This window comes from Mus caroli, unplaced genomic scaffold, assembly GCF_978045245.1.
Source record: "Mus caroli unplaced genomic scaffold, Mus_caroli_1 scaffold_1, whole genome shotgun sequence".
NCBI lineage: Eukaryota > Metazoa > Chordata > Mammalia > Rodentia > Muridae > Mus > Mus caroli.
This window is the reverse complement of record NW_028227256.1, coordinates 124267700-124291529: the sequence shown is the minus strand read 5'-3', so window position 1 is coordinate 124291529 and position 23830 is coordinate 124267700. Positions and strand designations below refer to the sequence as shown.

The following is a 23830-nucleotide window of genomic DNA, read 5'->3' as shown; positions in this document are numbered from 1 at the left end:
ACCACGTACACTCTCAAGATCATAACTAACAAGCATGGAGAGCTGAATACCAATGCTGCCATAAGAGTTTCACAATGATTAGGCTGAAGACATGGCTCAGGTAGTAAAGGGCTGGCCGTGCAAGCATGAGGATCAGAGTTCAGATCCCCAGAGCCCATGTAAAAGCTGGGGACGGTATCGTGTAAATGCAACCACAGGGCTGGGGATTAGAGACAGGAGGATCCCTTGATCCATTAGCCATCCAGTTTAGTGGAATCAGCAAGCTCCAAGTTCATTGAGATAACCTGTCACAAAAAATAAGGCGAAAGGACTGTTGAGATGGCTCAGTGGCTGAGAGCTACTGTGGCTGCTCTTCCAGAGGACCAGCCTTAAATTTGAGCTCCTGCAAGATGGCTCACATTGGTCTGAAACTCCAATCCCAGTGGACCTGTAGGCCTCTTCTGGCCTTTGAGGAAACTGTACATGTGTGGTATATAGACATACATGCAGGCAGAACACCAATACACATAAGAGAAAATTTAAAGATCAAGTGGAGAGCAATTGAGGAAGACATTGAACCTCATATCTGGCCTTCACCCACAGAGGAATTTTACAGCTGCTAACTGGTTTGATCATTTATGAGACATGCACTCTCTGTGTTACACATGTTCAGAGACATACATTCATGCTTGCCTCTTTATAGAGAAGACAGAACCTAAGTAATTTAGTCAGGTCTTGGCAACTGATATGTGGTAGAGTCAGACTGTCAGATGCTAATGTCCTGTTTTTCTCATACAGCAATGGGGAGTCATTTTGCACTTGAGTGTTTATTCCTAGGCTTTATTCACTTAGGAGAGAGGTCTAGAGCCAGGGCTGGGGGTGGGGTGCAGCATTTGGATGCTGTGGAGTGCCAGGACTATCTTGAAATGACAGCACTAACTTGGCTGTCAGAAACTCTTGCCATTTGTTTGAGCACGTCACTGACGCAAACTCGAGAAGAGCTAAGCAAGCCAGTCTTGCTAACCAAACAAATAGATTGTCGGCCCAGGGACACTGCAGGTCAACTGGAGTCAGGATGTACTCTTAAATCCCTCAGAGACTGGCATGCTCCCAAATAATCTAATTGGAGTGATGGATAGGTGGAGTCCGTCACTCCGATGGAAATGTCTGTGTGCACTCCGGCAGCTGCGATTGCTTTCTAAGCCCCTAGGAATTTATAAATCCACTTCCGGTGAATAATAAAAATGACTTGTAGCTGAAGACTCTCGCATACTGTGCTGAAGCAACTTGAATGCATGAGTAAATAAATCCTTGTTCAAAGCTCACTGGAATTTTCAGAAAACATTCTCTACATCAGCCGAGTCTCTGCAGCTGATGCGTTCAGAGAGTTCAGTACTAAGAAGAATATTAAATCTTTAAGAGGCAGTCTCGCAGGCAAATCCCCCACATAGTGGGCAGTTGCCACAGACGTGGACATTTTTTTTTGCATGTAACTAGAGCTCCATGAATATTAAATGAATAAGCCACAAGGAGCAGCATGCCTGCAAGTCTGCAAATATCTACTTAGATCAGTAGTCAAGGTTTTTGCACTACAGTGGAAATAATAGAAAACCACCTCATGCCATTATTACTGTGAGGTTTGTAAAAGCTGCAGCTGAGGGAAGAATCATGCATCTTCAATCCTGGTACCTAGGATGCTGGCTCAGTTACAGGATAAGAAGGAGAGAGAGTGGTAGAGAGGTCAGCAGGGTGTGGACCTGGGCACTTCAGAACTGGATAGTGTGATTTTGAAAATGTATTTTAATGTGAAATATTTTAAATATAGAAGTTATAAACAATAACACAATAAGTAATCATATGCTCACCACCTGAGCTTATCAAATTCTAACTTTTTCCTGGCCTTCTTATCTATACATATAAAAGCTCTACTTATCTATCATTTATCGATCACTTATTTATAGCCTACCTGTATGTCATCCACCCATTTATTGATATATCAATCAATCCATATTTGTTTTTCCCTCCTCCCTCCTCGTTCTCTTCTTCCTTCTTATCTGTCTCTATTTATTTTGAGAGTTTTGAGTCAGGATCTTGCTATGTATCTCAGGTTTGTCTGAAACTCACTATGTAGCCAGGTTGGTCAGGTGTGTTTATTTTCCCTTTTAGACTATTTGTATTTCTACAGTCTCTCCAAAGTTACTTCATATTTTTGAAAAATATTATTTTTTCCATAGCAAAAAGAAAAGTGTGTGTGTGTGTGTTTGATTGATTATGAAAAGTGCTAGCAATGAGAATGGCATTTAGGCTTCGGTGTAAAACCTGATCCGGGAAGAGAGGGACTTCACCAGAGTTAACCTCGGAGCAGGCCTTGGAAGTGTCCCATCATCCCCTCTATAGAATGGTACACTCTTTTGGGAGGATTTTTGGTAGGTTTCTACATCTCCTACCTACATCTAAAGTCACTGGCCTATTGTCTCTTGCTCCTTTTCCCTGGGGGGAATGCGTCTTTCTTGGTCCCCCACTGCCCAAGGCTGTGCGGGTGCTCACAGGCAGAGCAAAAGCACCTCTACTCACAGCATAGATTGGGAAGAGTTCCGGGTCATTCAGGTCCCACGTGTTGATGTGGGAGCCAATCTGGATTCCTGGAAATCCTAGCGCCTTCACACAACGCTCCATCTCCTCGACGGCCAGCTCCGGGGCTTGCATAGGCAACGTCCCCAAACCCACAAACCTTCGAGGGTATCTGGCAACGGTGGCAGCTAGGTCATTGTTTAAAAACTGGCACAGCTCCAAAGTATCCTTAGGTTTGGCCTGGTGAAAAGAGGAAAGGTTCCATGCCAGTCAAAATCTACTTGGTTAGACGTTCGTTTTAAACAACATTGCCTCCTGGCTGAAAATATTCACCCATCGTCATAATGATTTTATGCCTTAAAGGAAGCTGAGCCATGGGCTGAGAGAGGTACTGGCCACAGGAGACACAGAGTCTTCAAATAGAACTACCGGGATGCTGCTGGTTAATTAGAACGGAGGCCAGAAGTGTCTCTGAGCCTGATATATTAACTACTGGGCTGCTCCAGCTTAGACGAGGAGTGAGGATGAGCCACTACCAGCAGCAGACAGACTTTCAAGACCTTCCCAGTGTCTGAAGCTACCATCAGGATAGCTCTGTCTTGGCTCCTTGAAGGATACCAGCCCTACTTCCGTACGGGTCCTTCTTCGTCTGTCCTCCCACGCCCTCCTCTTGACACTGTGGTAGATAGGCTTGATTTTTTTCTTCTCCCAACTCCGTCCTGCCCCTTTCACTAGGCTATTGTGAGTTCCCCTTTTCCAGCGTCTACAGTACTAGGGTTACAGACTCAAATGCTACCATGCCTAGCCTTTTAAAGTATGTTCTGAGATCAGAACTCAGGTGCTCATGCTTGAGTAACCACTGATCACTCTTACCCACTGAAATGCAACACCCACTCCAGTGTGACAGGCCTAAAGGCTTGGAGGCAGTCCTGAGGCAAAGAGTTTCATGGAAACTCAGTCTCCTGGAACCTTGACACGAATGCTCCAAACCTGTCCCTCCAAACTTGTCCCTGCGTTAGTCAGTGTATGGATCTGTGTGCTTTCTTTCTTTCAGTATTGTTTTATTATAGGTGCCTCCAAGAAATGATTTTACTAATACCTAAATCAGGTTGAACTCTACTGTCCGGCCTTCACCAATGTCCTAGGCAGTCCTTGAGCTGACCCTGGGCTTGGAATTTCGTAAGAATGTTATTCATCCAGACGAAATGGCCCAGTGTTGACAGTTAGCAATCAGGCATCTCAGTTTGTCGGATAGGAGCTAGCATTCTCAGGGCTAGTTCAAAATAGTAAACTTAGAATTCTCATTATAGTCAGGTATGGCAGACTACATTGCATATTAGAAGAAAGTTGGTGAGTTCTTCTGACAAACGGAGATTCCCTACAGACACTTAAAAGAGCAGCCAAGTTACTCCTGTATGTAAGAATTTACCATGGCCTAGGAAAAAGGAGGCTTGTGGTTAAGGAAGAACTACAGTATTGCATTATTCACGAAAAGTTTTGCTAAAGCAGAAACCCCTGGTGCAAGCTTTCACAAGGCTCAGAGAAATAGCATAAATTGTGACTAGGGTGTGAAATCTTCACCTGGCCCCTGTCATTAGCTGACTCTAGTTAGGGCTTATCTTATCTCAACTGTAAACATTGCCTGGTTCCTGTAAGTCTTTTGAATGCATTTCTCTATTTTGTGTCAGATAACTTCAATGTACCTTGGCTTTTGTGTCACCTAACTTCTTTGTTTTTTTCTGTAATATATAAGTCTGATGCTCACTTTGACAAATTACATTCAGATACAACACTCCCTTGTGTGCATATTTGTTTGTCACTTTTCTCCAACTCCCTGTCCACCTGTACCAGGACCCCGATTCTCCCGTGGATTGAGGGACCAACTGAGGCCAGTCCGTGGTATTGAACCATTTCTCAAGGTCCCATACCTACTTCTTTATGTGGGTTCTGGAGATTTTGTAAGCACAGATTCCTGTGCTTACAAAGCAAGCACTTTATCTCTCTACTGAGGTGTCAAGACATTTTATGTAGTGATCTAATCAGGAGCATAGAGAATCCAGTGACACCTGCTGGACTTGTGAAATCAGGTGGAGAGTGGCCGGTGGTTGCATTTCTTCTAAATCACATGTCAACCCTAACAACTACCAGGTTAACACATTCTTAGCTCTGTACCAAAAGTTACCTCCCAACCCTGTGTCTCAGAATCAGTCCTGAAACTCAGTGCTTGAGAACTGTTGACTTGTGGCAGGGGATCCAGGACTTCCCTTCTGTACATTTCCTCAGGAGGCATAATGTTGAGGTTTGTTCTTGCTGTCTATTGAATGCTAAGTGCGGCCCCCTACATGCAGTCTGCATGTAGACCTGGGATCCTGCTCCCCCCCCCACAAGTTATTTCTGATTGGTAAATAAAGATGGCAACAGCCAATAGTTGGGCAGAAGAGATATAGGTGAGGTCTAGGTTTCCTGGGCTTGGGGTCAGAGAGGAACCACGAGGAGAGGAAGGTGCAGGAAGAAGAAGGAGAAACAACCACAGGTTACATGAACCATAAAAATGTGGCCCTGAGGGCTGGCCAATTGGAATTAAGAACAGCCCATATGCAGCATAGTAGGTAGTAAGTAATAATTCAGGGTTATTGATAGGAAAGTAGATTCTAATAAGATAGAGGGTAGGTATCTGTGCCCAGCTCTTGTGCTGTTTAAGGGGTATTGTAAATGTAAAGGCTGTGTGTGTCTTTTATCTGGGAACTAAAGGGTCAAAGGTGGGGTAGAAACCACAGGTCAGGGGTTAAATAATTTCTACAACGAAGCTGGCCATTATAATCCTGTTTTAAAATTCTTACCTCTGCATGCATTGGCTTGTCAGCAATTTGGCAAGGCATTGATTACAGAGGTGAGTCCAGACAGGTAAGCTCTGGTGGAGTCTCAGTCTACAACTGAACTGTGGGTGAATCTAGATGTGGGCCTGATGGCCACATACAGGCTACTGACCTGAAGCAAGGACATAGCTAAGAGGGCAGTCTCAGGGAGAGTATGCTACTGACTTATAATGGAACCGATGGAGCTAGAATGTGGCTCTAGCTACTCTAGTGGGCAGAGTGCCTGCCTAGCATGTAAGAAGCCCCGGATTCCAGCCCTAGCATTGCATAAACTGGGCATGATGCAACCCATCTGTGATCCTAGTGCTTGGGAGATAGGGGCAGGAGGTCGGAAGTTCAAGGTTATCCTTAGCTACAAAGCAAGTTTGAGGCCATTCTGGGTTATAGGAGAACTTTTCTCAGAAATAACCAACCAAAGAAAGAAAGAGGAGGACAGTTAGGAAAGAGGATGAATGGAACCAATTCCAAGGTGTAAGTCATCTGTCACCTTCTGGGGAGCTGGACATGAGCCTTCATCACCAGGGGGATGGTCTGAGGTTTCACACTCACCCAGTAGCTAAACATGACAGGAACTGTGGAAAGAGCTTGAACTGTCACTCCTGGAACACAAGGAAAGACGCACCTGTCAGGAGAAGAGCTCTTCCCGGGGTGAGACCAGCAGCTTCTGGCCCAACCTACTGTCTCTCCCTCACTGCTCCTCCCTCAGGCGCTCTCCCCCTCCCCCATCCTCAGCGCTGCAGTGAGGAGAAAGCTGGACAAAATTGGATCATTCCAGAAGAGTGACCTGAGTCTATTTGCCAAGGTTTTCTTCTACCCTCCTTGTGGCAAAATGGTGTTTAGGCAAGACATTTCTCCACCTTTAAAACAAGCAGCATATGTTAATTATACATATTATATGCATACCATCGAAACTGTATCCTGATCCTGGTTGCCCATTATCACTCTCCCCATTCCTCTGCCCAGCCAGCTCTTCTACTCGCCTCCCATTTTTTATTCCATCTTTTTTCTGGCCCCCATCTTTCTTCCCCCCTTCCCCCTGAGCTTTCCATTTTAGGTCATACATGACAAGTGTATCTCTCAGGTCCCTTAACTGGGCTCCTAAATTAGCCTGGCTAAAGTCTCATGGTCCTCAGTACCCAGAGTTTGGCTCCAGAGTCCAGGAATCTTTTTATTCTTAAATTTTTAATTATTTAAATGCATTTTATACATCAAATATATTAATAGTATTGAGTATTTTGAGAATCAAATAATACATAAAAATTTGTTCAACTTTTATTTTCATATGCTTTCATACTCTAAAAATATCATTAATGAACATTTAATACTATCCATAACTGAGGATCCTGTATCAAATGTTGAATACTAAATTGTTTCAAAACATACAAAATATTCTTTGGGAATTAAGCATAGTAAAAACATAAAATATTAAAAATAAATCATTAAGAAATATATTCAAAAGCCCTTATATGATACCACCTGACATAGTGAGAGAGTATTTAAAACACATTATATATCTGTGTACATTGTCTAACTATAAGTTTACTTAAAAAAGATTATCATGTTTCTAGGAGAGAAATTATTTTATCAGTAAGTATATTTAAAATTTTTCAAAATAGCAAAAACTTTTTGAAATTAAACATTAAGAAAATTCTAATTTCAAGCACAGTGAGAAAAATTATCAATAATATTAATAAAATATTAATAATAATATTTGTCAAACATGATTTTAATAGTCTCAGCTGTTAATATTCAACAAACAGAATAATAATTTTTTTAAAACATTACTTATTATTATATCTAAGTACACTGTAGCTGTCTTCAGCTGCACCAGAAGAGGGCGTCAAATCTCATTATGGATGACAATGAGGCACCATGTGGTTGCTGGGATTTGAACTCAGGACCTCCAGAAAAGCAGTCAGTGTTCTCAGCTGCTGAGCCATCTCTCCAGCCCCAGAATAATTATTTTAAGATATATTTTGTTGTTATGTCTCCCTTTTCATTTCTGATTTTATTAATTTGGATATTGTCTCAGTGCCCTCTGGTTAGTCTGGCTAAGGGGTTATCTATCTTGTTGATTTTCTCAAAGAATCAGCTCCTGGTTTTCTTGATTCTTTTTGTTTCTATTTGGTTGATTTCAGTCCTGAGTTTTATTATTTTTTACCGTCTACTCCTCTTGGGTGTATTTGCTTCTTTTTGTTAGAGAGCTGTTAGATGTCCTGTCAAGCTGGTAGTATAAGTTCTCTCTAGTTTCATTTTGGGGGCACTCAGAGCTATGAGTTTTCCTCTTACCACTGCCTTCATTGTGTCCCATAAGTTTTAGTATGATGTGTCTTCATTTTCATTAAATTCTAAAAAGCTGTTACTTTTTTCTTTATTTCTTTCTTGACCAAGTTATCATTAAATAGAACATTGTTCAGCTTCCATGTGTATGTATGCTTTCTGTTGTTTTGGTTGGTATTTAAGGCCAGCCTTCGTCCGTGGTGATCTGATAGGGTGCATGAGATTATTTCAATCTTCTTGTATCTATTGAGGCCTGTTTTGTGACCGATTATATGGTCAATTTTGGAGAAGGTACCATGAGGTGTTGAGAAGAAGGTATATTCTTTTGCTTTAGGATGAATGTTCTATAGATATCTGTTAAATTCATTTGTTTCATAACTTCTGTTAGTTTCACTGTGTCTCTGTTTAGTTTCTATTTCCAGGATCTGTCCATTGATGAGAGTGGGGTGCTAAGTCTCCCACTATTATTGTGTGAGGTGCAATGTGTGCTTTGAGCTTTTGTAAAGTTTCTTTAATGAACGTGGCTGCCTTTGCATTTGGAGCATAGATATTCAGAATTGGGTGTTCATCTTGGTAGATTTTACCTTTGATGAGTATGAAGTGTCCCTCCTTGTCTTTTTTGATAACTTTAGCTTGAAAGTTGATTTTATTAGATATTAGAATGGCTACTCCAGCTTGTTTCTTGGGGCCATTTGCTTGGAAAATTGTTTACCAGCCTTTTACTCTGAGGTAGTGTCTGTCTTTGTCCCTGAGGTGGGTTTCCTGTATGCAACAAAATGTTGGGTCCTGCTCACGTAGCCAGTCTGTTAGTCTATGTCTTTTTATTGGGAAATTGAGTCCATTGATATTAAGAAATATTAAGGAAAAATAATTGTTGCCTCCTGTTATTTTTGTTGTTAGAGTTGGGACTCTGTTCATGTGACTATCTTCTTTTAGGTTTGTTAAAAGATTACTTTCTTGCTTTTTCTAGGGCATAGTTTCCCTCCTTGTGTTGATGTTTTCCCTTTATTATCCTTTGAAGGGCTGGATTTGTGGAAAGATATTGTGTAAATTTGGTTTTGTCGTGGAATACTTTGGTTTCTTCATCTATGGTAATTGAGACTTTAGCTGGGTATAGTAGCCTAGGCTAGCATTTGTGTACTCTTAGAGTCTGTATGACATCTGTCCAGGATCTTCTGGTTTTCAAAGTCTCTGGTGAGAAGTCTGGTGTAATTCTAATAGGTCTGCCTTTATATGTTACTTGACCTTTTACCCTTACTGCTTTTAATATTCTATCTTTGTTTAGTGCATTTGGTGTTTTGATTATTATGTGTCAGGAGGAATTTCTTTTATGGTCCAGTCTATTTGGAGTTCTGTAGGCTTCTTGTATGTTCATGGGCATCTCTTTCTATAGGTTGGGGAAGTTTTCTTCTATAATTTTGTTGAAGATATTTGCTGGCCCTTTAAGTTCAAAATCCTCATTCTCATCTATACCTATTATCCATAGGTTTGGTCTTCTCATTGTGTCCTGGATTTCCTGGATGTTTTGAGTTAGGAGCTTTTTGCATTTTGCATAGTTGTGACCATGTTTTCTATGTTACCTGAGATTCTCTCTTCCATCTCTTGTATTCTGTTGGTGATGCTTGCATCTATGGCTCCTGATTTCTTTCCTAGGATTTATATCTCCAGAGTTGTCTCCCTTTGTGATTTCTTTATTGTTTCTACTTCCATTTTTTAGATCCTGGATGGTTTTCTTCAATTCCTTCACCTGTTTGGTTGTGTTTTCCTGTAATTCTTGAAGGGACTTTTGTATTTCCTCTTTAAGGGTTTCTAGCTGTTTACCTGTGTTCTCCTGTATTTCTTTAAGGGAGTTATTTATGTCCTTCTTATAATTCTCCATCATGATCATGAGAAGTGACTTCAGATATGGATCTTGCTTTTCTGGTGTAATGGTGTATCCAGGACTTGCTATGATAGGAGAACTGGGTTCTGATGATGCCAAGTAACCTTGGTTTCTGTTGCTAATGTTCTTATGCTTGCCTCCCACCATCTGATTATCTCTAGTGCTACCTGCCCTCACTATATCTGACTGGAACCTGTCCTTCCTGTGATCCTGGTTGTGTCAGAACTCCTCAGATTTCAACTGTCTCTGTGATCCTGTGATTCTGGGATCCTGTCCTGAGATCCTGGGTGTGTCAGAGCTCCTGGGAGTCAAGTTGCTCCTGGGACTCTGAGATCCTGGTGTGACCAAGCTCCTGGGATCCTGAGAATATTAGATTGCCTGGGAGTGGAGTTTCCTCTGGGTGTTGGGAGACTGGCTGTGGAGTTCAAGCCCAAGGTCTGCTTCGATCCAGGAATCTTAAAATCTGAGATCTGAAGAGAGCCTACCCCCAGTGTTCATTTTAGGAACTAAATGAGTTAATTTGTGTCAGGTGCATAGAACTGTGTGTAGGTGAAAGACTATACTCTTTGCAAGTGGGTCATGGCTATTACTCAAAAACAGTAATTGAGATAAATATACAGAAAAGAAAAGAAAAACAAAAGGAGACATGCACTTCTGTTGCAGTCATAAATGACAATTTCTCATTCTGGTCATCTAAGTCACTGTTTTCCTTTTGAAAGGGTGGGTGGGCCCGGTGGGCCCTTGCTCTCTCTCCACATTTACAGTGACTTGTTCTTTACCAGGGATGTAGAAAGCACATTTGTCTCCAAGCCCTGTCTCCAAACAACCCCAGTTTACTGAGATCCAGGGCTACATAGGTGTTCTGCAGAGTGGTCCACAGAGTTGCTTCCAGATTTTATAAAGCTGAATTTAAATGTTACTTGGGTATGTGTTTAACCACTGATTATAAAACAGCCCCCGGGCAAAAGTGCATGCCACTAGACTCTCAACTTCCAGATTTGGGTGCTGCCAGGGTGACTCTTCTTCTTCTTCTTTTTTTTTTTTTTTTCCTGGACTTTGAAATAAAATACAGTTCTGCTTGGGCATGGTGGTAATTCCTACTATTGTAGTACTTCCAGATGTGAATGTAGGAGAAATAAGACTTCAAGGCCTTCCTTGGTTATACATAGTGAGTTCAAGACCAGTCTGGGCTATGCATGAGATCCTACCTCAAAATTCTTAATTAAGCACTGTTGCCTACACAAGGCTGGTACTATCAATCAGTTCCAGAATGACTCATTACAATAGGTCTCACTGGGATGTACCCACCCTTGCTGACCTACTGGGATACACTGATGGATTTGGGGTTGGGGTGGGGAGGGAAAGACAGTTATTGTCTTCAGTTGAGTAGCTAATAGCAAGCCCACCAGATTCCTGTGGATCTTTTAAAACTATGTTCACACAGAAGACCCTGGTTAAAAATCAGTGGATCATAAACAAAAGGGCATGAAAGGGACTTATAGGGAGGAAGGGAGGTGACAGGAGATAAATGTGTGCCTGTGCATGAGTGTGAGAGTATGCATGTATGTGTGTGCATGTGTATGTATGCCTGTGTGAGTGTATGTGTGTTCATGCTTGTATGTGTGTGCATGTGCTTGTGTGTGCATGTGTATGTGTGTCTGTGTGAGTGTATGTGTGTACTTGTATATGTGTTCCTGTGCATGAATGTAAGCATGTACATGTGTGCGTGTCTATGTGTGTGTGTTTGTGCATAAATCATTTGTGACACAGCATGCATGTGAAGATCAAAGGACAACCTTAGGTATCAGTCCTCACCTCCCCTTGTTCCTTGCTGCTGGCTGCCCATGAGATTTTGAAGATTTTTTTTTTTTTGTCTCAGTTGCCATCTCACCTCTGGTGCTCTAGGCTAGTTGCCTGTGAGCTTCTCCTGCCTCTGCCTTCCACCTCACTACAGGAGTGCTGAGACTGTGGAAACCTCCACTACTACATCTGGCTTTATAGATATCGGTGCATCTGAACTCAGATCTGCACAGTTGTGTGGCAAGTGCTTTGCCCACCCAGCTATTTCCAGACCTGAACTAAAAATAGTCTTAATAAAATGCACCATTGTCATTCTGAGGATATACCATTTTGTTTTAAAACTAAAGCTTTGAAATCCATGCTCTAAAAGCTTTTGCTTGGAATGGCCCTCTTTTCCCTAAGGAATTAGTAACAGCACGCACAGCTGGCAGGAAAAAGGGAACTGGAAGTTGTTATCCCATAAATAATATCAAGTGATCACCACTTGAAGGACAGTGTTGCTTCGAGTCAGACAGAAGCGTTGAGAGCATCTTGTGAGTACCTTTCTGGTTCATTTCTCTGATACGAACTTCTGGGTCCCAGCAGTTCTGTTGGATCACTCTGAAGACCTTCCCATCTTTTATCATCTTTGCTTCTCCCTGAATCAGAAAAGCCACATCAGTCAAGACTACATGCTCGGATCAATCCTGTGTTCCTGAGTGTGAACATTCAGGTGTGTGTAGTCAATCACCCCTCTGCAGTCCACCCTTGGTTTTCTTGTCTTGTCTTGTCTTGTCTTGTCTTGTCTTGTCTTGTCTTGTCTTTTTTGTCTTTTCCTCCCTCCCTCCCTCCCTCCTTCCCTCCCTCCCTCCCTCCCTCCCTCCCTCCCTTCTCCTTTTCTTCCTTCCTTTCTTCCTTCCTTCCTTTCTTCCTTCCTTCCTTTCTTTCTTTCTCTCTTTCTCTCTTTCTCTCTTTCTTTCTTTCTCTCTTTCCCTCTCTCTCTCTCTCTTTCTTTCTTTCTTTCTTTCTTTCTTTCTTTCTTTCTTTCTTTCTTTCTTTCTTTCTTTCTTTCTTTCTTTCTTTCTTTCATAGTCTCCCACGGGTCTGAAACTCACAAAATAGGTTGGCTAGGTTGGCCAGTCAGAGGTCCTCAGGGAACCTTCAGTCTCTACCGTCTCAGTGCTGGGATCACAGACATGCATCACTATGTGTGGTTTTTCTTTTTTCTTTTTAACATGGGTACTGAGAAATTGAGCACAGCTCCTCATGATTGCAGGGCAATGCATTTATTGGTGGAATCATGTCCTCAACCTGGATTAATCTTTTCTTAAATGCTTTGGAACATGTTTCTCCTCTCATACAGTTTTAGGAATTTTTTTCTCTACTCAGTCTGGAGATAAAATAAAAATCTGACTGCTTACTGGAGCTCAGGCTTTCTGCCTCCTGCTTTTGATGTTTGGTATTGAAGGGTTGTGCTGTGTGGGTGTGAGCAGCTGAATGCAGATGTAGGTCCTTTCTAGCTGCGTGACTACTGATTCATTGTCTTGCTGACCTGAACCACCAGCTGTGAGATCCAGAGGGTGACCTGTGTGTAGGAAGTGTATCTGTGATATTATGGGACTGGAAAGGAGCTTTGAGAGAGACCTTACTCTGGCTTTCTAGGGAAGCAATATATAGGCAGTGAAAGTAAGTGTGTGTAGCAGTGCAGGTACAGCTGATTCAACATCTTCATCATCTGATTTCTCCTAACAAATCAATTACTTTGTTCCATCTTAATATACATAGTAACCCATAGAGGGTCAAGTCACTTCCCTAGGACAAAGCAGTAAATGCTAAAATTGTTTCCAGGGAAGATATAACAAGATAAAAAAGTTAAAAGAGATTTTGTAGTAGAGACTCAATTCTGCTTTTTATTTCATTGGTGTTGCTGTCTGATGTCACCTCAATTTGCCCTATTATGGTCTTAGAAACTGCATGGCTGCTTCCTTGCCTACTACAAAATTAATGCCAGGGTAAAAGAGTTGATTTCTTGGATGCCCAGCCTATAAGAAGTTAAGCCAGGCATATCATCTCTGGGTCACTCTCAGGTATGTGCTAAGAGAAACTCACCTTGCCTTGCTGTTGGAGCTGCACCCAGCCTCCATAGCCAAACCTCTGCAATGAGGAGGATCACAGTTAGACTTAATCAGTATAGAAGAGGGGCTTGCAGCCAAGCTGCATCTTCCAGGCTCAGGGTCCCAAATTCTGTCCTATCAGGCACCATCTTCTTATCTGTTCCCTTTTCCATACCTGTCCAGTATTTTCATTAAATCAATTTACCTTTAAATTGATAGATTTATAGAGAAAGAAAAACTCCTATATCTGGGTTGGGGATGTAGTTCAGTTGATAGGATGCTTGCCTAGTATGCACAAAGCCCTGGGTTCCCTCCCCAGTACTGAATAAATTGGGCAAGGTGGCACTCAGCTCTAATCCCAGAACCCAGGAGATGGAAGCAGAAGAACCCAGAGTTCAAGGTCATTCTGCCTATACAGTGAGTTTGAGTCTCTGTCTCATTTGAAAGGAGGAGGAGGACACTAGCTTTGTTGTTTGAGATGTTTTCCCTCCTGGTTGAATCCATCTTCCTGTCTCAGTCTCCCGAGTACTTGAGATTACAGGATGTGCTACTTTGCCCAACTGTTAAATGATATTTTAACTTCTTGGGGACTTCATACCTTCATCATGTGCCCAATAGAACTCTCGAGTAATGAAAAAAAAAAAGAAAGAAAAAGAGATCTATTTTCTTAGAATTTTAGTTTAGAGTCAAATTATGGGATGAGGGGCTAGTTCCGCTGGAAATATAAGCCAGAGGACCTGAGATTGAACCTGAAAATTTATGTAAAAGAGCTGGGCACCATGACACACATTTGGAATCCCAGTAGATTAGCCTGAAGCAGCGTTCACCATGGACTTCACCATATCACTGTTGCAAAAAGCTAGACTATAGATTAACCCAAAGCATTTCCCTCCATGGATTCCTGAGCCAAGATCCTATTACTGGTAACTGCAGAGAGTGAGTCCTGATTCTCCAGAAACAATTTAGCTTTGTTCCCACAAATCTGTTTTCTTTCCACCTCAGATGGTCTGTTTTAAAAATGCATGTATGAAGCCTGTTGGTAGTGGTGCAGGCCTTTAATCCAAGCTCTCAGGAGGCAGAGGCAGGTGGATTTCTGAGTTGGAGGCCAGCCTGGTTTACAGAATGAGTTCCAGGATATCCAGAGCTACATAGAATTAACATGTAGAAGAATGCGAATCGATCCATTCCTATCTCCTTGTACTAAGGTCAAGTCTAAGTGGATCAAGGAACTTCACATAAAACCAGAGACACTGAAACTTATAGAGGAGAAAGTGGGGAAAAGCCTTGAAGATATGGGCACAGGGGAAAAATTCCTGAATAGAACAGTAATGGCTTGTGCTGTAAGATCGAGAATTGACAAGTGGGACCTCATGAAACTACAAAGCTTCTGCAAGGCTAAAGACACCATCAATAAGACAAAAAAACCACCAACAGATTGGGAAAGGATCTTCACCTATCCTAAATCAGATAAGGGACTAATATCCAATATATATAAAGAACTCAAGAAGGTGGACTCCAGAAAGTCAAATAACCCCATTAAAAATGGGGCTCAGAACTGAACAAAGAATTCTCACCTGAGGAATACCGAATGGCAGAGAAGCACCTGAAAAAATGTTCAACATCCTTAATCATCAGGGAAATGCAAATCAAAACAACCCTGAGATTCCACCTCACACCAGTCAGAATGGCTAAGATAAAAAATTCAGGTGACAGCAGATGCTGGCGAGGATGTGGAGAAAGAGGAACACTCCTCCATTGTTGGTGGGATTGCAAGCTGGTACAACCACTCTGGAAACCAGTCTGGCGGTTCCTCAGAAAATTGGACATAGTACTACCGGAGGATCCAGCAATACCTCTCCTGGGCATATATCCAGAAGATGTCCCAACCGGTAAAAAGGACACATGCTCCACTATGTTCATAGCAGCCCTATTTATAATAGCCAGAAGCTGGAAAGAACCCAGATGTCCCTCAACAGAGGAATGGATACAGAAATTATGGTACATTTACACAATGGAGTACTACTCAGCTATCAAAAAGAATGAATTTATGAAATTCCTAGCCAAATGGGTGGACCTGGAGGGCATCATCTTGAGTGAAGTAACACAATCACAAAAGAACTCACACAATATGTATTCACTGATAAGTGGATATTAGCCCAAAACTTAGGATACCCAAGATATAAGATACAATTTGCTAAACGCAGGAAACTCAAGAAGAATGAAGACCAAAGTGTGGACACTGTGCACCTTCTTAGAATTGGGAACAAAACACCCAGGGAAGGAGTTACAGAGACAAAGTTCGTAGCTGTGATGAAAGGATGGACCATTTAGAGACTGCTGTATCCAGGGATCCGTCCCATAATCAGCTTCTAAACGCTGACACCATTGCATACACTAGCAAGATTTTGCTGAAAGGACCCAAATATAGCTGTCTCTTGTGAGACGATGCCGGGGCCTAGCAAACACAGGAGTGGATGTTCACAGTCAGCTATTGGATGTATCACAGGGCTCCCAATGGAGAAGCTAGAGAAAGTACCCAAGGAGCTAAAGGGATCTGCAACCCTATTGTTGGAACAACATGATGTACTAACCAGAACCCCGGAGCTCTTGTCTCTAGCTGCATATGTATCGAAAGATGGCCTAGTCGGCCATCAATGGAAAGAGAGGCCCATTGGACTTGCAAACTTTATATGCCCCAATATAGGGGAATGCCAGGGCCAAAAGAATGGGAATGGGTGGGTAGGGAAGTGGGGGGCGCTATGGGGGACTTTTGGGATAGCATTGGAAATGTAATTGAGGAAAATATGTAATAAAAATATTAAAAATCAAAAAAAAAGAAATGTAATTGAGGAAAATATGTAATAAAAAATATTAAAAATTAAAAAAAAAAAGAAACCCTGTCTCAAAAAACAAGAACAAGAACAAGAACAAGAACAGCAAGAACAACAACAACAACAACAACAACAACAACAACAACAATGCATGTATGTTTCTGTGGGCACACGTGTGTGGAGGTGCATGTGTGGACAGAGGCCAGAGGAATCCTCAGCTGTTGCCCCTCAGGTACTATCTACCTTGATTTTTGAGATAGAATTTTTGCTATGTAACGAGTCCCAGGGATCCACTTGTCTTTGTCTCCCCAGTTCAAGGACTGCAGGATTATTTTTTAATATAAGTTATGAAGATGTAATTCAGGCCTTCCTCCCCTATAAAGTAAGCACTTCATTGAGTCACCTCCCTCCCCCAAGTCAAAGGAATTTTCTTTCTTGGTGGTTTCACAGAAAACTAGAAATAGTTCTACCTCAGGACCCAGCTATACCACTCCTAGGCATATACCCAAAAGATGTTCCACCATCCCACAAGGACACTTGCTCAACTATGTTCATAGCAGCTTTATTTGTCATAGTCAGAAACTGGAAACAACCTAGATGTCTCTAAACTGAAGAATGGATAAAGAAAATGTGGTGCCTCTACACAGTGGAATACTACTCAGCTATTGAAAACAAAGACATCATAAATTTTGCAACAAATGGATAGAACCTGAGACTATCATCCTGACTGAGGTAACTGAGACCCCAAAGGACATTCATGGCATGCACTCATTGATAAGGGAACATTAGCCATAAAATGCAGGTACCACGTTATACTCCAGAGACCCAAAGAAGCTAAAGAAGAAGGAAGGCCTAAGTGAGAATGCTTGAATCTCACTCATAATGGTCTCAGGAGGCAGATGGAGGGAGGGAACTGGATGGGAGAGGGGATGGGGAAGGGAATGGGGAGGGGAATGGGGAGGTTGGGGATCAGATGTGGGGAGACACAGGAAAGATGGTCAGATGACTATGAGAATGAGTGGAAATCTGCAACTGACATGGGTGAGAAGTTGGGGGTGGGCATCTAGAGGACGAGACAGAGACCTGGGACAGGGAAGATGCTAGAGAATCAATTGGGGTGACCTTAGATGAGATTCATAGCAGTGGGGTTATGGAACCTGAAGAGGCTACTTCCTGTAGTCAGGCAGGAACCCCAGTGGAACGATAGGAACACCAACCCACCCACAAAACTTTCAATCCAAAATTTATCCTGTCTACAAGAAATGCAGGCATAGGGGATGGAGCAGAGACTGAAGGGATGGCCAACCAATACCTGGAACAAATTGAGACCCATCCCATGGGCAAGCACCAATCCCTGACACTATGAGTGATACTCTGTTATGTTTGCAGACAGGAGTCTAGCATGGCTGTCCTCTGAGAGGCTCCACCCGGCAGCTGACTCAGAAGGATGCAGAGACACACAGTCAAACAGTGGATGGAGCTTAGGGACTCTTATGGAAGAGTTGGAGAAAGGACTGAGGACCCTGAAGGAGATAGAATTCCACAGAAAGACCAATAGAGTCAACTAACCTGGACCCTTGGGGCCCTCAGAGACTGAACCACCAACCAAAGAGCATACATGGGCTGGACCTAGGGCTCCCCACACAGATGTAGCAGAAGTGCAGCTTGGACTTCATGTGGGTCCTGAACAACTGGAACAGGGGCTATCCCAAAAGCTGTTGCCTATCTGTGAGATATGTGTTCTTCTAGCTGGGCTGCCTTGTCTGGCCTCAGTGGGAGAGGATGTGCCTCACTCCACAGAGATTTGATGTGCCAGGGTTGGGGGATACCTACTTTCTCAGAGGACAAGGGAGGAGGGAAGGGGTAGAAGGATTGTTGGGGGGGTAGCTGGGAGGAGGGGCAGCGAGCAGGATATCAAGTGAATTAAAAAAAAAAAAAAAAAAGAGACACGGCTTCTGGGACAGGCAGGAGCCACAGAGCCGCTGAGGCAGCACCCTTTTGGGGCCGCAGACTTCCAGCACCCTCCCAGCCGGAGGACAGAGACCTGCCCTGCAGAGAGTGCCATCTTGGCTCCGGGACTCCGCCGAGCTTAGTCTCTACAGGTCAGAGTGGGGACCACGGGGGCAGACGGCTTCTGGGACAGGCGGGAGCCACAGAACCGCTGAGGCAGCACCCTTTTGGGGCCGCAGACTTCCAGCACCCTCCCAGCCGGAGGACAGAGACCTGCCCTGCAGAGAGCGCCATCTTGGCTCCGGGACTCCGCCGAACTTAGTCTACAGGTTAGAGTGAGGACCACAGAGGCAGACAGCTTCTGGGACAGGCGGGATCCACAGAGCCGCTGAGGCAGCACCCTTTTGGGGCCACAGACATCCGGCACCCTCCCAGTCGGAGGACAGTGACCTGCCCTGCAGGGAGCGCCATCTTGGCTCCGGGACTCCGCCGAGCTTAGTCTCTACAGGTCAGAGTGGGGACCACGGGGGCACACGGCTTCTGGGACAGGCAGGAGCCACAGAGCCGCTGAGGCAGCACCCTTTTGGGGCCACAGACTTCCAGCACCCTCCCAGCCGGAGGACAGAGACCTGCCCTGCAGAGAGTGCCATCTTGGCTCCGGGACTCCGCCGAACTTAGTCTACAGGTTAGAGTGAGGACCACAGAGGCAGACAGCTTCTGGGACAGGCGGGAGCCACAGAGCCGCTGAGGCAGCACCCTTTTGGGGCCGCAGACATCCGGCACCCTCCCAGTCGGAGGACAGTTACCTGCCCTGCAGGGAACGCCATCTTGGCTCCGGGACTCCTCCGAGCTTAGTCTCTACAGGTCAGAGTGAGGACCACAGAGGCAGACAGCTTCTGGTACAGGCGGGAGCCACAGAGCCGCTGAGGCAGCACCCTTTTGGGGCCGCAGACATCCGGCACCCTCCCAGTCGGAGGACAGTGACCTGCCCTGCAGGGAACGCCATCTTGGCTCCCGGACTCCTCCGAGCTTAGTCTCTACAGGTCAGAGTGAGGACCACAGAGGCAGACAGCTTCTGGGACAGGCGGGAGCCACAGAGCCGCTGAGGCAGCACCCTTTAGGGGCCGCAGACATCCGGCACCCTCCCAGTCGGAGGACAGTGACCTGCCCTGCAGGGAGCGCCATCTTGGCTCCGGGACTCCGCCGAACTTAGTCTGTACAGGTCAGAGTGAGGACCACAGAGGCAGACAGCTTCTGGGACAGGCGGGAGCCACAGAACCGCTGAGGCAGCACCCTTTTGGGGCCGCAGACATCCGACACCCTCCCAGCCGGAGAACTGTGACCTGCCCTGCAGGGAGCGCCATCTTGGCTCCGGGACTCCGCCGAACTTAGTCTGTACAGGTCTGCTGACAGAGGATACTCAGAATCCCCAGAAGAACAACCTCTGAACAGAGACAACTATAACAACTCCAGAGATTACCAGATGGCGAGAGGTAAAGGTAAGAATCTTACTAACAGAAACCAAGACCACTCACCATCATCAGGACCCAGCACTCCCACTTCGCCCAGTCCAGGGCACCCCAACACACCTGAAAAACTAGACCTGGATTTAAAAGCATATCTCATGATGATGGTAGAGGACATCAAGAAGGACTTTAAAGAACTACAGGAGAACATGGCTAAAGAGTTACAAGTCCTTAAAGAAAAACAGGAAAACACAACCAAACTGGTAGAAGTCCTTAAAGAGAAACAGGAAAACACATCCAATCAGATGATGGAAATGAACAAAACCATACTAGACCTAAAAAGGGAAGTAGACACAATAAAGAAAACCCAAAATGAGGCAACACTGGAGATAGAAACCCTAGGAAAGAAATCTGGAACCATAGATGCAAGCATCAGCAACAGAATACAAGAGATGGAAGAGAGAATCTCAGGTGCAGAAGATTCCATAGAGAACATGGGCACAACAATCAAGGAAAATGGAAAATGCAAAAAGATCCTAACTCAAAACATCCAGGAAATACAGGACACAATGAGAAGACCAAACCTACGGATAATAGGAGTGGATGAGAATGAAGATTTTCAACTCAAAGGACCAGCAAACATCTTCAACAAAATTATAGAAGAAAACTTCCCAAATCTAAAGAAAGAGATGCCCATGAACATACAAGAAGCCTACAGAACTCCAAATAGGCTGGACCAGAAAAGAAATACCTCCCGACACATAATAATCAGAACAACAAATGCACTAAATAAAGATAGAATACTAAAAGCAGTAAGAGAAAAAGGCCAAGTAACATATAAAGGCAAGCCTATCAGAATTACACCAGATTTTTCACCAGAGACTATGAAAGCTAGAAGATCCTGGACAGATGTTATACAGACACTAAAAGAACACAAATTCCAGCCCAAGCTACTATACCCAGCCAAACTCTCAATTAACATAGATGGAGAAACCAAAGTATTCCACGACAAAGCCAAATTCACACATTATCTCTCCACGAATCCAGCCCTTCAAAGGATAATAACAGAAAAAAACCAATACAAGGACAGGAACCACGCCCTAGAAACAACAAGAAGGTAATCCCTCAACAAACCTAAAAGAAGACAGCCACAAGAACAGAATGCCAACTTTAACAACAAAAATAACAGGAAACAACAATTACTTTTCCTTAATATCTCTTAATATCAATGGACTCAACTCCCCGATAAAAAGACATAGACTAACAAACTGGCTACACAAACAAGACCCAACATTTTGCTGCTTACAAGAAACTCATCTCAGAGAAAAAGATAGACACTACCTCAGAATGAAAGGCTGGAAAACAATTTTCCAAGCAAATGGTCTGAAGAAACAAGCTGGAGTAGCCATTCTAATATCAGATAAGATTGACTTCCAACCCAAAGTCATCAAAAAAGACAGGGAGGGGCACTTCATACTCATCAAAGGTAAAATCCTCCAAGAGGAAATATCAATCCTGAATATCTATGCTCCAAATACAAAGGCAGCCTCATTCATTAAAGAAACTTTAGTAAATCTCAAAGCACACATTGTACCTCATACAATAATAGTGGGAGACTTCAACACACCACTTTCACCAATGGACAGATCATGGAAACAGAAACTAAACAGGGACACAGTGAAACTAACAGAAGTTATGGATCAAATGGATCTGGCAGATATCTACAGAACATTTTACCCTAAAACAAAAGGATACACCTTCTTCTCAGCACCTCATGGTACCTTCTCCAAAATTGACCACGTAATTGGGCACAAAACAGGACTCAACAGATACAAAAACATTGAAATTGTCCCATGCATCCTATCAGATCACCATGGACTAAGGCTGATCTTCAATAACAAAATAAATAATAGAAAGCCAACCTTCACGTGGAAACTGAACAACACTCTTCTCAATGATACCTTGGTCAAGGAAGGAATAAAGAAAGAAATTAAGGACTTTTTAGAGTTCAATGAAAATGAAGCCACAACATACCCAAACTTATGGGACGCAATGAAAGCATTTCTAAGAGGAAAACTCATAGCTCTGAGTGCCTCCAAAAGGAAACTAGAAAGAGCACACATTAGCAGCTTGACAACACACCTAAAAGCACTAGAACAAAAGGAAGCATATTCACCCAAGAGGAGTAGACGGCAGGAAATAATCAAACTCAGGGGTGAAATCAACCAAGTGGAAACAAGAAAAACTATTCAAAGAATCAACCAATCAAGGAGCTGGTTCTTTGAGAAAATCAACAAGATAGATAAACCCTTAGCCAGACTCACTAGAGGGCACAGGGAAAGCATCCTAATTAACAAAATCAGAAATGAAAAAGGAGACATAACAACAGATCCTGAAGACATCCAAAACACCATCAGATCCTTCTACCAAAGGCTATACTCAACAAAACTGGAGAACCTGGATGAAATGGAGAAGTTCCTAGACAGATACCAGGTACCAAAGTTGAATCAAGATCAGGTTAATGATCTAAACAGCCCTATATCCCCCAAAGAAATAGAAGCAGTCATTAATAGTCTCCCAACCAAAAAAAGCCCAGGACCAGATGGGTTTAGTGCAGAGTTCTATCAGACCTTCAAAGAAGATCTAATCCCAGTTCTTCACAAACTATTCCACAAAATAGAAACAGAAGGTACTCTACCCAACTCATTCTATGAAGCCACAATTACTCTGATACCTAAACCACAAAAAGACCCAACAAAGATAGAAAACTTCAGACCAATATCCCTTATGAATATTGATGCAAAAATCCTCAATAAAATTCTTGCTAACCGAATCCAAGAACACATCAAAACAATCATCCATCCTGACCAAGTAGGTTTCATCCCAGGGATGCAGGGATGGTTCAATATACGGAAATCCATCAACGTAATCCAGTATATAAACAAACTCAAAGACAAAAACCACATGGTCATCTCGTTAGATGCGGAAAAAGCATTTGACAAGATCCAACACCCATTCATGATAAAAGTCTTGGAAAGATCAGGAATTCAAGGCCCATACCTAAACATGATAAAAGCAATCTACAGCAAACCAGTAGCCAACATCAAAGTAAATAGTGAGAAGCTTGAAGCAATCCCTCTAAAATCAGGGACTAGACAAGGCTGTCCACTTTCTCCATACCTATTCAACATTGTACTTGAAGTCCTAGCCAGAGCAATTCGACAACAAAAGGAGATCAAAGGGATACAAATTGGAAAAGATGAAGTCAAAATATCACTTTTTGCAGATGATATGATAGTATATATAAGTGACCCTAAAAATTCCACCAGAGAACTCCTAAGCCTGATAAACAGCTTCGGTGAAGTAGCTGGATATAAAATTAACTCAAACAAATCAATGGCCTTTCTCTACACAAAGAATAAACAGGCTGAGAAAGAAATTAGGGAAACAACACCCTTCTCAATAGTCACAAATAATATAAAATATCTTGGCGTGACTCTAACTAAGGAAGTGAAAGATCTGTATAATAAAAACTTCAAGTCTCTGAAGAAAGAAATTGTAGAAGATCTCAGAAGATGGAAAGATCTCCCATGCTCATGGATTGGCAGGATCAACATTGTAAAAATGGCTATCTTGCCAAAAGCAATCTACAGATTCAATGCAATCCCCATCAAAATTCCAACTCAATTCTTCAACGAATTAGAAAGTGCAATCTGCAAATTCATCTGGAATAACAAAAAACCTAGGATAGCAAAAACTCTTCTCAAGGATAAAAGAACCTCTGGTGGAATCACCATGCCGGACCTAAAGCTCTACTACAGAGCAATTGTGATAAAAACTGCATGGTACTGGTATAGTGACAGACAAATAGACCAATGGAATAGAATTGAAGACCCAGAAATGAACCCACACACCTACGGTCACTTGATCTTCGACAAGGGAGCTAAAAACATCCAGTGGAAGAAAGACAGCATTTTCAACAAATGGTGCTGGCACAACTGGTTGTTAACATGTAGAAGAATGCGAATCGATCCATTCCTATCTCCTTGTACTAAGGTCAAGTCTAAGTGGATCAAGGAACTTCACATAAAACCAGAGACAC

General features: G+C 43.1%; 1 protein-coding gene across 2 annotated transcripts in view; it reads right to left on the bottom strand.

The window, feature by feature from the left end:
• The window catches only part of Acmsd (aminocarboxymuconate semialdehyde decarboxylase), a 58335-nt gene that overhangs the window by 26524 nt on the left and 7981 nt on the right, over window positions 1–23830 (bottom strand). For both annotated transcript variants that reach the window (XM_085840729.1, XM_021179815.3), the window contains exons 2-5: window positions 13477–13521; window positions 11930–12026; window positions 5976–6025; window positions 2554–2790 (exon numbers count right to left, since the gene is read on the bottom strand). In XM_085840729.1, coding sequence (XP_085696855.1) covers window positions 2554–2790; window positions 5976–6025; window positions 11930–12026; window positions 13477–13521 — 429 coding nt within the window. The remainder of the gene's footprint in view (window positions 1–2553; window positions 2791–5975; window positions 6026–11929; window positions 12027–13476; window positions 13522–23830) is intronic.